The sequence below is a fragment of the Letharia columbiana genome (genome assembly GCF_014066305.1).
Source record: "Letharia columbiana isolate WasteWater2 chromosome Unknown Sc0000005_s0, whole genome shotgun sequence".
In the NCBI taxonomy this organism is placed as follows: Eukaryota; Fungi; Ascomycota; class Lecanoromycetes; order Lecanorales; family Parmeliaceae; genus Letharia; species Letharia columbiana.
In genome coordinates this window covers 659571-672464 of record NW_023501041.1, presented here as the reverse complement: position 1 = coordinate 672464, position 12894 = coordinate 659571, and the positions used below count along the sequence as shown (strand labels likewise).

At 50.4% G+C, this 12894-nt stretch overlaps 7 protein-coding genes across 7 annotated transcripts; 3 read left to right on the top strand and 4 right to left on the bottom strand.

The window, feature by feature from the left end:
- Positions 1 to 3120: 3120 nt before the first annotated feature.
- HO173_002578 (uncharacterized protein) lies at positions 3121 to 4274 on the top strand (the record flags this gene model as incomplete). Its single annotated transcript, XM_037304510.1, has 2 exons — positions 3121 to 3645; positions 3714 to 4274. 2 exons carry the CDS (start codon positions 3121 to 3123, stop codon positions 4272 to 4274), a joined length of 1086 nt encoding a protein of 361 aa, XP_037168603.1.
- A 775-nt stretch (positions 4275 to 5049) lies between these two features.
- HO173_002577 (uncharacterized protein) lies at positions 5050 to 5397 on the bottom strand (the record flags this gene model as incomplete). Its single annotated transcript, XM_037304509.1, has 1 exon — positions 5050 to 5397. The coding sequence occupies one exon, from the start codon at positions 5395 to 5397 to the stop codon at positions 5050 to 5052; it is 348 nt and encodes a 115-aa protein (XP_037168602.1).
- Positions 5398 to 5547: 150 nt separating this feature from the next.
- Positions 5548 to 5841, bottom strand: HO173_002576 (uncharacterized protein; the record flags this gene model as incomplete). Its single annotated transcript, XM_037304508.1, has 1 exon — positions 5548 to 5841. One exon carries the CDS (start codon positions 5839 to 5841, stop codon positions 5548 to 5550), a length of 294 nt encoding a protein of 97 aa, XP_037168601.1.
- An 84-nt stretch (positions 5842 to 5925) lies between these two features.
- HO173_002575 (uncharacterized protein) lies at positions 5926 to 7410 on the bottom strand (the record flags this gene model as incomplete). Its single annotated transcript, XM_037304507.1, has 1 exon — positions 5926 to 7410. One exon carries the CDS (start codon positions 7408 to 7410, stop codon positions 5926 to 5928), a length of 1485 nt encoding a protein of 494 aa, XP_037168600.1.
- A 639-nt stretch (positions 7411 to 8049) lies between these two features.
- On the top strand, positions 8050 to 9834 carry HO173_002574 (uncharacterized protein; the record flags this gene model as incomplete). The annotated part of the gene is made up of 1 exon (XM_037304506.1): positions 8050 to 9834. The coding sequence occupies one exon, from the start codon at positions 8050 to 8052 to the stop codon at positions 9832 to 9834; it is 1785 nt and encodes a 594-aa protein (XP_037168599.1).
- Positions 9835 to 10335: 501 nt separating this feature from the next.
- HO173_002573 (uncharacterized protein) lies at positions 10336 to 11478 on the top strand (the record flags this gene model as incomplete). The annotated part of the gene is made up of 1 exon (XM_037304505.1): positions 10336 to 11478. The coding sequence occupies one exon, from the start codon at positions 10336 to 10338 to the stop codon at positions 11476 to 11478; it is 1143 nt and encodes a 380-aa protein (XP_037168598.1).
- Positions 11479 to 11811: 333 nt separating this feature from the next.
- On the bottom strand, positions 11812 to 12788 carry HO173_002572 (uncharacterized protein; the record flags this gene model as incomplete). The annotated part of the gene is made up of 3 exons (XM_037304504.1): positions 11812 to 12133; positions 12202 to 12277; positions 12392 to 12788. 3 exons carry the CDS (start codon positions 12786 to 12788, stop codon positions 11812 to 11814), a joined length of 795 nt encoding a protein of 264 aa, XP_037168597.1.
- Between the last annotated feature and the right edge of the window lie 106 nt (positions 12789 to 12894).

Sequence of the window (12894 nt, the reverse complement as noted above, 5' to 3'; positions counted from 1 at the left end):
TGATACTAGGCGTATACCAATTGGATTCTGTCTTTGAATGGTGGCTGTAGACTACCTTTGGGCAAAGATCCGTCATATACACAATAACTGTTGATAACACTCTCTGCTCAAGGGGCTAGGTTCCTGACACTTCTTAGAGCTGACTTCCAGCTATCAAGATCCCATGGATCACTTGGCCCGTTGGCGTGAGCAGCGTGTCTTTACCGAGTGCAAGCTCAAATAATTTCAAGCCCAACTTGAAGCAAGGGTGACGATGCTGAACTGTCCGTTGGGTGGGAAGAACGAGCAGATAGCCTACTGTGGGGTCTCAGCAGAGACTTCGGGTCGTTGATACTGCCTCCCATGCTTCCCTCTCCGTCGAGAAGAGAATGATAACGCTTGGGTGGCTTCTCGACGCAAGTGTCCGTGTCTCCTCAACGACCACGTGGCCAAGAAGAGCAAATGCAAGTTAGCAGTTCGGAAGAGAAAACAGACTTTTGCGGCTGTGCCAAGCTTCGATCTCGCGAATCTCATTTCGAGTCAGACTTGGGAGAGATAGCATCTGTAGGGCGCGTGAGCTCTGCGTCAGGAAGTTGTACAGGGAGCTGCTTTTGGTAGTGTGTGGCTGTGCTGCAGTCCAAGTCCACGTATACAGTGTAGTGCAAATCTTTATTCCAACTTCTTGATACCGTCTGATACTAGGCGTATACCAATTGGATTCTGTCTTTGAATGGTGGCTGTAATACCTTTGAGCAGAGAGAATCGAAGGTGTTGCATCTTACCGGTGAGCATCCTTCTCCATGGATGAGTTGATTTCTCTATCACAGAGCCTTCGTTTACGTAGAGTAGACTTTTTTATGATGCTTGTCCACTTTCTCTGCTTCTACCCTTGGATCGACGTCTAGCAAACCGGCGTCAGCGCAGCTTCTAAGCTTAAACGAAGTTTACTCCTGGTACGGACGTCAGTTCTTGCAGAGATCGTGGAAGCCGAGCGTTCTATGGATTTGTCAAAATTGCCTTGACGAAGCTGAAGACTGATGTTGAAAAAGCAGACAGCGTTTGTACTAAAAATCCTAGCGCCAGGGTCTCGGGTAACGGCCCGCCGGAAAGGCTACCTAGGGCAGTCACCAAGGGCAGCTCCGGAAGGCGCACCCGGTATCTCGGGTAGCACCCATCTGGGCTCAACTACCCTGAGCAATACTACTCTAAGCATTCCTCAGAAAGGCACGTATGTCAGCAGTTGCCAAGGCATCAGACTAGAACCTTGATATTCAGGACTTTCGGTGAGGCTCCCTACGTGGTTCCGTCTCCGACCCCGTCTCGACCTGCCCGTAGGCAGTACTGGGCAGGGCCAAGTGACCAACAACGCGAAGGGTCCGACGCGAACAGTCAACTACAAAGGGAATTTGGGTAAAAGAGCATTCCAACGCGTTACTTTTCGACCCATACTCAAACCCGAAGCCGGTCTGATAACAGCCAATGGATGTAATATCGCTCAAGTGACGGGACGCGACACCATGGGGTTGGAACCACTCTGAAACCCGGCATGGTCAGTGTAGAGGAACCACCGATAGGTCTACTTCGCTCGCACTGGAACCCAGAATCAGTACTAGGCGTCAAGGTCGTGGTGGAACATTGCTTCTCAGCTCTTGTATCCTGTTACAGATCTTGAGGGTATCCAATGATTACCTGATTCATTATATCACTTCAACGAAACATCGTACACTCCCGGCGCAATCCCTCTCCTGATCATTGGTGGTCCTATCGTGAGCGCTTGAAACCACGAGACTTGCACGGCCTCAATTGTAGGTACATTAGTGGTCCCAGTACGCAGGTCTCGGAGGGGGTGACATCGACGTGTTGATGCTTTCGCTTTTCTTTCTTGGCCTGCTCATTGATGTAATTATAGTTCTTTGTCAGTCTTGGACGGGGCTCATGTCCTTCATTATCCTGTCAAAATTTGAGATTGTTAGATGGCCTCAGAAGACCTGGCCACCTCCAGACAAGATTCCTGTTTTTTTTTCTAGCGCTACACTGACTTGTTAGCGAGTTCTAGTTCTCCTGTTTAATCTCTGATGAGGAACGTGAACTCCATAACACATTCGATATCTTGTTCAATAGGGTGAAACCTCATTAACTTGGCATACCACCGTCAACGAAACAAGGACGGAAGTTCTGTGCGTCTTCTGCTTCACTTCGCGACAAGGTTTCAGGACTGCAGCTAGACTTCGTATAGCAATCGTCCCTCTTTCATGCTCTCGAGAACCAGATCATGCAAGGCAATCACCCCACGTGTTGCGAAAATGCATCTCCACGATCTTCTAGAGGCTAGCAGGGCCCATATGCACTATCAGACAATTCTATCATCGGTAACCCTGGTCATCTCATCTGCATTGTGCCATGCTTACATACTGTTAGAGATTCCGGTCTATCCAGTGATTCTTGACTGAATTTGATCGACCTTTTTCACGGCGAGATGCTGATTGGTCAATTTTGAGATAGGCGCCCGGACCATGAGTCCCGCAGCAACTCCCGTTTCATAAACCTTGCTCCATGTCAAAAGCCACGGGAAGAGGGCGGGCTTTTAAGATCCATCCAATTACCCATCGCTTGAGCAGAAGTGCGTGATCGAACAGTCGTAGCGGACAATCTCCGGACAGTGACGGGTGCTATATTCGGCGATACGGAATTGTCCTACGTGCACCAGGTGCAACGCGAAAAAGAAAGAATTCATAAGAAAGAGAAACATCATTGCGTCAGCGAGCCATAACGCTATTTTAAGTGGTGGCTCAGCGACACTCTAAAAGCCACACTAGAGCACTGTGCCAGGAGGCTGCAGTAAGGCAGGAATCCTTTTGTCTTTTCGGCCAATGGTTCCCAATGCTAATAATGATGCCGTGACCCCCACCACACCCTTTCACATACAAAGATGTCGAAGTTCGACGGGGCAGTGTCAGGCTGAATGTGGCTGATTCGACGAGCGCGAGGCTTCTACTCAAGAAGAAGCAGTCAATGCAACATATAAGACTCGCCATGGACATACAAAATGGACGACTCGATTCGTTACTTTCCATATCAGCAATCATTTGTTCAAGCGGACGTTCAAAGTCTCTTCACTTTCTCCCCTAGAAGCCGCTCGCCATGCCAACTCCTCAATGGGAACCAGCCGAGGTACTCCGACTTGACCCCTACTCATCCGGCTTCACATGTATCGGCTACGCCCCGTCGAAAGGCCGGAGATGTCGTAACCCCATCGCATGTGCCAACCGTCAGGACTCTGCAAAGATACTACTGGAGATTTCGAAACTTGATCCTCAGTCCCAAAGAGTCGATGACGAACTCGAAGACCTAGCGTCTCGCCTTCTTTGCAGGAGATGGCATCAGGACCAAGCACTAGATATGAAGAGACAGTGGCGACGTAACATTGAGAGTTACCGAGCTGCCGAAACTGCTCGTCTACGTGAGCGTACGGAGTACCTGGTGCAACTCCTGTTCACAGCTGCAGAAGTCCGGGCAGAGCAGTCGAGCACAGTCCGGGCAGAGAGGGCAAGTCCGGCAGAGCGGCAAGCGACAGAGAGGTCGAGTGCAGTCCAGGCACAACAGTCTAGCACAGTCCGGGCAGAGAGATCGAGTGCAGTCCGGGCAGAACAGTCGAGCACAGTCCAGGCAGAGCGGTCAAACAACCAGGCAGAGCATTAAGTATAGTCCGGGCACAACAGTCGAGCACAGTCCAGGCAGAGCGGTCAAGCACAGTCCGGACAGAGAGGTCGAGTGCAGTCCAGGCACAACAGTCGAGCACAGTCCGGGCAGAACAGTCAAGCACAACTCAGGTAGAGCATTCAAGTATAGTCCGGGCAGAACGGTCGAGCATAGTCCAGACGGAGCGGCCAAGCACAGTCCGCACGACCCCATCTCCGGCGTCTTCCACTTTGGCTCAAACTCGAGCAACGACCCTTAGGATAGACCAAACCGCGACTTCGGTGGTGCACCTATCTATTCACGTCTCCTCCTCAGCAACCCTGTCGATTACTACTGGAGAAGAACCGGGAAGAAGAGAGAACAATGATCCAAATGAAGAAGAATCCAGACGGCAAACGGACCCAGACCCTAACTCGTCGAGCCCGCCGGAAGCACTACCGCAAGAAACAAACCCATCCCCAATTCCATCCGCGGCCAACCTCACCACACCAAGAGAAGAAGCGGCAAACGCAACGTCATCCGAAGCGCCTATCCTCGAACCACCCACACCCTCACACCCACACCCTCACACCACTCCCACGACCGCAGACCCATAGAAGACGACTGCCCCATCTGCTTCGAAGATCTCAGCAGCGGCGACGACACCGTATGGTGCAGAGCACAGTGCAGGCAGAACCTCCACGCCGAGTGCGCCAGCCTGTGGCATGCTTCGCAAGAGGCGAATGACCGGGTGAAGACGTGTCCGTACTGGTAAGAGGTCCTCTGCATGAGATGGATGGAGGACTATTGCTGACATGGATACAGTCGCGCGCAATGGGCGGAATGAAGTGGTCCCGTTGCCGCGTTTCCGTTTCAAGAGGCAGCGGTTGAGGGGTTCTTGGTGTGAATGGAAGACGCTGTGAAGGCAGTGCTGGGTGTTGAGGTCGAACGGATCATGTCTCTTGTTTTTTCGAACGCGTAAAGATCACAAGCTCTAGGCGCAGCGGTTCTCATATGTTGTAGAGATTTTTGGCGTTTGGGAGTGGGACATGACTGTGGAATGCTTGACGATGATGCGATATGGAAACGATTATGAGTTATTCTTACGACCATTTCTGGGTGAGAGGTTGATAAGGTTATGGCAAATATGATCTTATTAAAGCTATCAATTCAAGGAATCCACGCGTCATACCACCACTCCCCTGAAAAACCATGCATTCCGCAGCGAACTTCCCTTCCTAAAATCTGATAGTGCTCTCGTGCGCCACGTAATCTGTAACAATCAAAAGGCCTTGATTGTGGCCTGCGACCGATCAATTTGGTCATTGAATGACATGGGTCTAACAGCTTCTCTCATGTCCCGTAGCCATTGACTCATCTTCTCCGCCTCTGCTAGCTTGCCCTGTTTGCTGTAAAAGCCTGCGCAATTTTGTGAACATGATCACGGCGAGATAATTTCTCTCTTCCCTCCACTGCCCGCTGATACATCTTTTCGCCTTCTGCCATCCTGCCCTGTTTAACATAGAGACTGCCTAAGCTGTTGACAGTATCGAGTGTGTCAACATGGTCCCGGCCAAAAAATTTCTCTCTTCCCTCCAGTGCCCGCTGGTACATCTTTTCGCCTTCTGCCATCCTGCCCTGTTTAACATAGAGACTGCCTAAGCTATTGACAGTATCGAGTGTGTCAACATAATCCCGGCCGAATGATTTCTCTCTTCCCTCCAGTGCCCGCTGGTACATCTTCTCGGCCTCTATCAGCTTCTCTTAAAGATAATAAAGACTGCCCAAGTTGTGAGAGACATCAAGGGTAAATTTATAGTTGGGGCCCAATAGTTTCGTTCCTTCGATCAATGCTTATTTATATAATTTCTCCGCCTATATTAACTTTCTTTATCGTTGATATGCCGATGCCAGACTGCTCATACTGTTCAGCGTGTCTGGATGATCTACTCCTAGTATTCTTTCTCTCGTTTCTAGCACTCTCGTTTCCAAGTCCTCCGCCTGTGCTAACTTTCCTTGTCGTTGATATGTCGATGCCAGATTGCTCATACTGGTCAGCGTGTCTGGATGGTCTGCTCTCAGTAGTCTTTCTCTCGTTTCTAGCACTATCGTTTCCAAGTTCTCCGCCTGTACTAACTTTCCTTGTAGTCGATACATGATTGCCAGATGGCTCATGCTGATCATCGTGTCTGGATGGTCTGCTCCTAGTAGTCTTTGTCTGGTTTCTAGCACTCTCATTTCTAAGCCCTCCGCCTCTTCCCACCGTTCTTATCCTTGATATATCCATGCCAGATTGTGCATGCTGGTCAGCGTTTCCGGATGGTCTTCTCCTAGTAGCCTTCGGCTCTCCGTAATTTGCATTCGAAAATTCTCCTCCTTCTCATTCAGCTCTTGCGTCGAAAACGGAGAGAGAAATTTCTCGATTGCAGCCGGGTGCTCGACCGGAGAATCCGGTAGACCATCTGGCGACTCCGACCTATCATGAGATGCCGCGAGGTCGACGCTCTCGGCGCTTGAACTCGACTCAGCATCCTGGTCCTCGCTAACGTCAGAGTTTTCCTCACCGCCAGGCAGAATGAATAGAGCAAGTTCCTGTAAATGACGAGCAAGGTGACGATGGTATTGCTTCCCTGGTTCGATTTCTTCCATGCACAAAGGACAGGCGGCAAACCCCTGACCTTCTTTTGGTGTGCCATCATCCATCGTCACTGCTGGATGAACCATATCTGAGTGGTGTATCCATTCATGTCTTGTCGTGTACAGCTTGTCCGGAGTCGCGCATGTTGGGGCTATGCAGATATATGGCTGTAGATCTTGGAAGACATGCTTGTTCCATGAGCGAGTTCCATGAACAGTAACGAGATAGAAGCAATAAGGGCACTCAAAGGGATTTCCTCCCAAAGAACTTTTAGGAGGCGGAGGAATAGCGATATTCCCTCCACTGAGTAGGGTTGGCGCATAGGAGGTTTGTGATATACCCGTTTCCGAGGTGTTGTCGTCAAAGTCAATATTCGGATGTTGAAAATCTGTAGCGACAGTATCGGACATGAAGCTTGTAGTGCCTTCTTTCCTGGTTTCGCCCTCGTAGACATCCTGAAACTCGCGAGCCCCCGGATCGAAATCGTCAATGCCTTGCCTGAGTTTGATAGCATGCCTTTCGCGGTATCTCAGATATTTGCGCCTACGAGTGATAGCTTTCCCAAGGCGTTTCACGAGTGCATCGTCCGCCCTAGGGTATTTCTCCCTGACGTGGTTGTAGTCGAATGGCTCAAACGCGGCAACGTCAGCGCGTTTTGATCCTAGATGCACATCGTGCTGCGCTGGCTTTCGAACCAGCATTGACATCTGAAAAAGACAGTCGAGGGTAGTCGCAAGACTTGCTTGGAGCTCCTGGATTTCTGTCTTGGGGTCCTCCTCATCCATGAAATCATCTGCATCTCCTTCATCCTCGCTCTCTTCATCCTCGGCCAGCACATCCCTCGCGTCCTGAAGTTTCCGGAGTAAGCCCTGAAGAAGCTTTACGATCTGCTCGCGGACGTGCGATGCATCTCTGAGCCGGAAATCTAGAGACGATTGACCGGTCTGGTGAGCGCCGATGTTCGCAGCCCATATACGTAGGCGGCCCAATTCGTCATCCCAGGTACCAATATCAAGTCCTGCTACACTCGCATTCTGAAGAAGTCTGATCTCCTGGATGAAGTCGTTGAACGACTTCAAACAAGCAATGATGGCTGATGAAATTGAGGCAGTCATGGCTTGGGTTGCAAAAGACCAGAACGATCACTCTGCAGCGCGCTGTTGATGCAGGAAACGGTACTAGTAGGGAGGTTTAGCAACGATAATTAAAAGGAATAATTTTCGTAAATTATATATTGATATATCTAGAAGATAATATAAAAAAAGCGCAATTTTATAATCGCTTTTAATGATGATATATAATTAAGAAGTTGAAAAGTTATCGAATTTGCTTTAAATCAGTGATTTAAAATATAAATCACTGGTTTAAAAGCCACCCGAAAAACTACCTTCTTAAGTAATTTTTTTTGCCAAGTCTGTGCCAAGCCTGGCAGTGAGAATTTTAGCTGTGGTACTTAATGCGTATTTCGTTTTAATTATTTCTTTTAATTATTGTTGCTAAACCTCCCTACTTGTAATTATACGTTGCGTCAACAGCAATACGCATGTCTCTGTCGAAGAGCTGAGGTTGGTAGGCTAAAGTTGTACCGCTTGATTTACTCCCTCACACCTGCATATACTACCGCCAATCACTGGTTTCGAGGAAGCGCTTTTCTCACGTACGCCAAGCCTCCCTAAAATTAGCTCCGAGTAAGATTCCTTACCTTTACTCCGTACAAACAACAGTATCTTGTAGCAAAGCAACTTCCAATAGCTATGAGTGGCTTCGAAGTGGCAGGCATCGCACTCGCAGTATTTCCAATTCTGGTAGATGGGCTGGTCCGCTTTGTAGATGGTGTCCAAACCATCAAACATTGGCGACGATATCGCGCCAGACATCAAGAATGTGCCGACATTATGGGGACCCAAGGGGTGTATTATCAGGACACGTTGGAACAATTGCTAACAGACATTGTCCAATCCGAAGATGAGATCACAGACTTGATGGCCCAGCCCAAAGGAGCTATCTGGAAGAGGCCGGAGTATGAGGAAAAGCTGAGACAACGGTTAGGCCGTTCTTATGAAGTGTATCTGCACACTTCGAACAAGATGGTGAAGGCTCTGTGTACAATGTGCGAGAAGCTGGGAGTCGACACCTCAGGCAAGGTTGGTACCAAGTCTCGCTCCATCCGTCAACGCCACCGGCGGCTAAATATGGGGGTTTTCCAACAGGTTCTCCCGGATGATTCCTCGAGAGTGGAGCGTGAGATGAAAAGGATTAAAGTCACCTTATCGAAAAACATCCACAAGGAAGCCCTAGATATGATTGACAAAGCTAATAAGGACCTTCGAGACATTACGCATCAAAACATCTACCTGGAGCCACACCGAAAAAAGCGCCGGTCACGGCGTCCATTAGCTGAGTTGAAGCTCGTAAGAAAGCATGCCACAAGCCTCTATCACGTCTTCATTACCGGCAAAGCCTGGAAATGTAGCTGCAAGATGCTCCATATGGCCAGCCTGCGACTAGAGTCACGGCCTGAGGTACTCGAAGCAGTAAATGCAGACACTGCACCGAAAATGAGGTTTCGGATCTTGTTGTCCACCATCCAGGAAAGAGACAGTCCGCGGACGACCTCCCAGTGGCAGGAAGTTGAGGTCATACCATCACTGGATAAGAAAGTTCCTGACGCCATCAGCGTTGGGCCGCAAATTTCGACTAGGGGCGTGAGGTTCGGAACAGACGCAGCTTCCATCCCAACGGCGAGCTCTTCACAAGAGCCTGCAACTGAGTATGACTGCGGGTTAATTCATGACATGTGTAGCACATTGTGCGCGAGACACGACTCAAAAAAGCCAATGGGTTTCCTTGTGGATGAAGAGGACGACACGCACAAGCACTACGTATATCGAGCTAACACCACGATTGGTCCCGAGAGCCGATCAAAGTCGCTCGGTGATCTTCTGAGCTGCTCTGGGCATGGATCATCCAGCGCCCCACTTTTGAGAAGTGACCGTCTTCGAATAGCAGTGACGCTTGCATCAAGTGTCCTTCAGCTAGACGGAACGTCATGGCTCAAATCACAGTGGAGGAGCAAAGACATATTTTTCCATGAGAAGAGCAACGATGCCAGTCATCCAAGCTACCCGTATCCTTACCTGACATGGAAGCTCTGCATGACCGATAGTAACATTTCTGGCTCTTTTGACTCGCTTTTCTGTGGAACCTTTATGATCCGCAGCGAAGTTCTCTATGCTCTGGGTCTGACGCTGATCGAGCTCTGCTTCGGGAAAACACTAACAGAAATGCACGTTCCAGAAGATGGAGATGCGAACGAGTCAACCACGGAATTGAAGACCGCACACAGATTGTGTAGTTCTGTTTATAGTGAAATGGGAACTCGATACGGTGACGCAGTCTGGAGGTGTTTGTATCAGCCATTCGATGTGCGGGACATGAGCCCTGACAATGAACAATTGCAGCAGAAAGTCTTCGATGACATTGTCACTCCTCTCAGTGATGATCTGACTAATTTCAATGGAAGATCAAGAATTAAATAGGCATCAACCTGTTGGTTGGAATATCGGTCAAGATGCTGCTTCAGCAGCAGGCTTTCGGTCGTGCTTTGGTAGAAAGCAATCCCTGCCAGGCGTTCTTTGCGGTCTGAGAGAAGCTCAAAGAGTTGAAGGTGGCTGTCACCTGAGCAGGCTGGGAGGACGTCGCTTTCTTTCGTACATTGATCTTCGATTCGTGGATTTCTTGTTGATTTAGCGAATCACAATGGGAAATTGAAGGAAGGCTTTGCGAAGTAGAACCCTCCGACAAGCACAACTTCTGTACATGATCTCTAGCTATGCCGTAGATTCTGTGGTTTCTACAGAGGTCACCAAAGGTCCTCGGAATTGCCCCTGGTCGGTGCCCGGCTTGGGGCTCAAGCCCCACCTGGAAGTCCCTAAAATCTAAGAAACTTCAGGGCCGCCTTCCGATAACAGGGGTAGGGCTGCCGCTAGCGCTGTCCTGAGCCGACCTCCGTACCTCGTCTATCTGGGTGATATCGGTCAATGGCCATTGACTGGAGTTTCCAATCTGGACCCATTGGTACCGTTCATCAACTCAATACCGGCCGCACCTCTCAGCCTCCTACAATGGTATCGCAGTCCCCTCCTCCCGCCATGGGTCGAATCTACAAGCCCAGCAAGCTAACACCCCCCCAGTCCTTCACCCGCTTCCTCGCCCTCCCCCTCGAAATCCGCAACCAGATCTACGCCTCCCACTTCCGCGCCACCACCATCACCTACCCCACCTTCACCCCCCCACCCCTCCTCTCCACCTCCCACGGAATCCACACCGAAGCCCTCCCCTCCCTCCGCCCCAACGCCACCTACAACCTCCTCACCACCGAGCACCTCGTCGACCACCTGACCACCCTGACCCCGGCCTCCCTCGCCCAGCTCCGCCACATCTCGCTCCGCGGCTTACCGCTACCTGTATACCCCTCCGACGACGACTCGTGCTACCACACGCACCTCTTTCCCAGCTTGCTGCCCTTGTTCCAGGGGTTGCGGCTTGACACGTTGGAAGTGACGGATGCGTATCATGGCGAGGATGTGTGTGAGGATGGGTGGGGGCATAACGCTACGTATTATGATCTGGAAGGAATGATCAAAGAGGGTCAAGGGTGGAAGGAGCTGGTGTTCGAGAGTGCAAGTGATCGCTGGTTGGATGCCGTCGTCTTTGAGAGTCGCGCGGCGGATGGGGCCGTGACGAGGGAGACGAATGGTCGCGATAAGCAGCCGGGGGCGTGGGATAGGATGGTTAAAGAGAGGGATGGGGAGGAGTCTGGGGCGAGGGTTGAGATGTGGTCGCGTAGGGAGGGCGGGGTATGGAGGAAAGTCGAAGGGGATTACAATGCGGAGGTGGAGGATCCGGCGGGGCAAGGTTGTTTTGAAGGGAATGGTGAGCCGGTGCTATCGATTGAGCGGCAAGGGGATGGTGAGTCGGATGTTGGGCCGGTGCGGCCTTCGATTGAGGTGAGAGTCAGGAGGGGAAAAGGTGCTGAGTATGTGCAGGATGGGAGGTCTATGGATGAGCATAAATACAGTCGTAAGTTGCGTGAGATGTTTGAGAAGCTGGGCTGGAGGGAAATCAAGGCGCAGGGACTGTTTATCCCTGGAGCAGAGGATGATCCGACTAGTCATCTTTGATATCAATCGCTGCTCGGGACCGAAGGCGTGGGCTCCGATTTGCATAAGTGTTGCTCAAATGGAAATTTAAGTGCTTTGTGGGGGTTTTTTTGGCTTTCTTTTTCAGCTATGTATGAATTTGAAGCAATATGAGAAAGTTGCTGGCGCTGCTTGATAGTCAGAGCGGTGATTGTCCCTTAGGACTTATTCCGCGCCATTCGCTACCGATGGATAAACGCTTTTCCTTCTCTGCATGATTCACCACCATATCCGTTGAATGTACTATCCCGACCATCGCATGATTGAGGAGCTGAGGCGCAAAGTAGGATATTAGATCGGCTTTTTGGGTGCACGTCAGATCCATCTCATGTCGTGGATGCGCAGCGTGAACATCTTGCTTTCTGCTGTCATTATTTTGATTGCAGCTTGCCCTTCCCCACCAATAAGCTCTGCTGTGTGCTTGCTGGTTCCTCCAGTAGGACCCACACCAGACGTGATCAGTCGTTGTATGCTGAAGTCAGTCAGGTCAAGCTGGTAGACGTCGGTCTGAGACCGAGAGGCCTGGCCAGTGTAACCAAGTCCGCCAACGATGATGATAGACTCCTTTCCGGTTGTGGGGTCTACGGAGTATGTGGACGTGTGGAAGTCTGTTGGTGGGAAAATTTCGACTGGGTACCTATCGAGGTAAATGAACGTCAAGACATAACCATCACATGCGTAGGCCAATCTAGCAGCGGGACCTACCCGTAAATCTTGATGCACTCTGGGGTGAGCAGGGGAGGCGGATCAGTTTTCTGCAGCGCGTCGAAGACTACCACATCTGCCATTTAGTCAGTGGATGGGGCCACTGGGAGCTGCAGGAACCAGATCCATGAGGTAATTTTGAAACACGCTCTCACTTGTTGCCTGTTAATGGCGCGTGGAAAGGGCTTACCGTTGTATATACAGAAATCTGGATCGTAGCCATCCTCATGCTCCCCAGCTATGCAGACGACGCGACCATCAGGAAGCTTTGTGCGCGTCGCGCCATACCGGGTAAAGCACCATACCGGGTCTTCAAAGTCTGCAAAAGGGTCTTCCGCATTTCCAAAAGTTGTTCGAGCATTCCACGCGGGGAACCCTCCTGGGCCAACCTGGAACATCCAGAACGGTTTGTTCATGACAGATGGATTGGCTGTTCCCTTTGTGTTGGCTTCTCGGTCAGTGACATATTGTTCGCAGGTGATTCGAAACATGTCGCTCGCTTCTTCTTGACGGTAGCCCTCGAGCGGGTCACTGATTTCTGTTTTAGAGGGACTTGTAACGCCATCTTCGTCTGTCTCTGAGGCCATGATGGCACGGAGTATGGCTCTAGATAAAGCAAAGCTATCAGACAGGTTCATTTAAGATCTGATTGGGCAGAATTATGTCTGCAAAGATGAGGCGAAAATCTCAGGT